We start from the raw sequence: 1578 nt of genomic DNA on the forward strand, positions 1-1578 counted from the left end.
CCAGTGACACGAACTGAGGTTGAGTAATCAAAGGAACTGCCTGACTCCTCAAAATCAGCATGGAGCTTCGCATCTACAGTGGTCTGCGCAATGATTCTAGCGCTGTGCCTTGATCGCCTCGAGCCCTCAGAGGACTGACTTGGCCTAGCCCCTGACATTTTTTTCCTGCACAGAGGCAAGACAACAAAAATTAAGTGCAAAACTCTGCTAAAGAGACAACACAAAAGCATTCTTCACCAGTCATACAAGAAAATGAATAAGGATAAACTTGAAACAGTAAGAACCAATTAAGAATTTCAAACAAAGTTGTCGCTACAGGCCTAAGTTCCTTTCAAAGCAAAAAGAGGTATGTGCTACTAGAGTAACTCCATCGAGAAAGTCTGCCTAGCTAAATCCAAAAACAGGATACAACAGGTGCAGGGATCATCCTACTATATTACACTGTTCAATGATTTACCATTCTCAAAGTAACTAAACTAAGGAGTCAAATTCCATGAACACTACCAATCTTAAGTCATCCTACAACCCAAAATCAGCAAGATGCCGACACAAATGGTAGTTGATACTCAAAACTCAACAGGGACGATCAACTTGACAAATACTAACAATAACGAGGATCAGAGAAAAAATCTGCCTTTCAACATCCAAACACAGCTACACATAAAGTAGACTTAATCATATAAACTCTTAAGAGTCTTTATAGCTATACCTTTGGGAAAGGAGTAATAAAGTCCCACAGCGAAAGCAATCGTAAAAGTGAAGATAGCTTAGAGGATGGGATTAATTGGATGTTTCTTCTTATAAATGATCACAGACTACAAAACCTGAGTAAACCAAACACACATCAAGCCAGATCAAAAAGAGACCTACAAATACCTTTATTCACAAAAATAAAATAAAAGACGGACTGTATTGATGACAAGAGAGAAATAGCTTTAACTAATCAACTTCAAAGTAAGGACTAATCACAAAACGCAACCCCGAGAAGAGCTTACAGAGTAAGAAGAGTGAGACTAGTTGCTGCTAAGCTCTAAGCAGAAAACAATCGAAGGAAGCTTCAATATATATATATATATATAAATAAATAAAGAAAGAAAGAAAGGAGGAAACTTGGGGAAAGGGAAAGTAGCAACCTTTAAGAAAGAAGAGAGAAGAAGAAGATTCAAGAAACCATGATCAGATCTTGTCTAGTGACACTCTTTAAGAAGCTCTTTATGGTTTATTGTGAATCTAGACCTCGATCACCGCCTCTTCTGTCTCTGGTCTGCTGCTACCGTCTCTCTACTACTCTCTATTATTTGTGCTCCCTAACACAGACGACGACGATGAATGGGGGACCACCCAAATACGTATGCCCATGTCTCAGAGTATGGGCAATTTGCATATTATTATAATAATATCCTTTTTAAAAAAAAGCTTAATTTGGATAAAAGACAAATCTCACACACACTAATCAAAAAAACAGGGTCGGCTTCGCCGGTAACATTTTTTTCTTGCTAAAACAGAGAGAAGATATGATATGAAATAAAATAAAAAAAGCTTGGTACCTTTTGGGATTCCAAAAAAAAAAAAAAAAAA

At 37.4% G+C, this 1578-nt stretch overlaps 1 protein-coding gene across 2 annotated transcripts in view; it reads right to left on the bottom strand.

The window, feature by feature from the left end:
- Nucleotides 1-1544, bottom strand: part of LOC104755153 (phytochrome A-like) — a 6236-nt gene extending 4692 nt beyond the window's left edge. The window contains exons 1-3 of one of the 2 annotated variants that reach the window (XM_019239407.1): nt 1134-1544; nt 710-824; nt 34-165 (exon numbers count right to left, since the gene is read on the bottom strand). In XM_019239407.1, coding sequence (XP_019094952.1) covers nt 34-158 — 125 coding nt within the window. In that variant the 5' untranslated portion in view covers nt 159-165; nt 710-824; nt 1134-1544. The remainder of the gene's footprint in view (nt 1-33; nt 166-709; nt 825-1133) is intronic. The other variant, XM_019239406.1, reaches the window with a different exon arrangement.

Source organism: Camelina sativa, chromosome 17 (genome assembly GCF_000633955.1).
Source record: "Camelina sativa cultivar DH55 chromosome 17, Cs, whole genome shotgun sequence".
Lineage (NCBI taxonomy): Eukaryota > Viridiplantae > Streptophyta > Magnoliopsida > Brassicales > Brassicaceae > Camelina > Camelina sativa.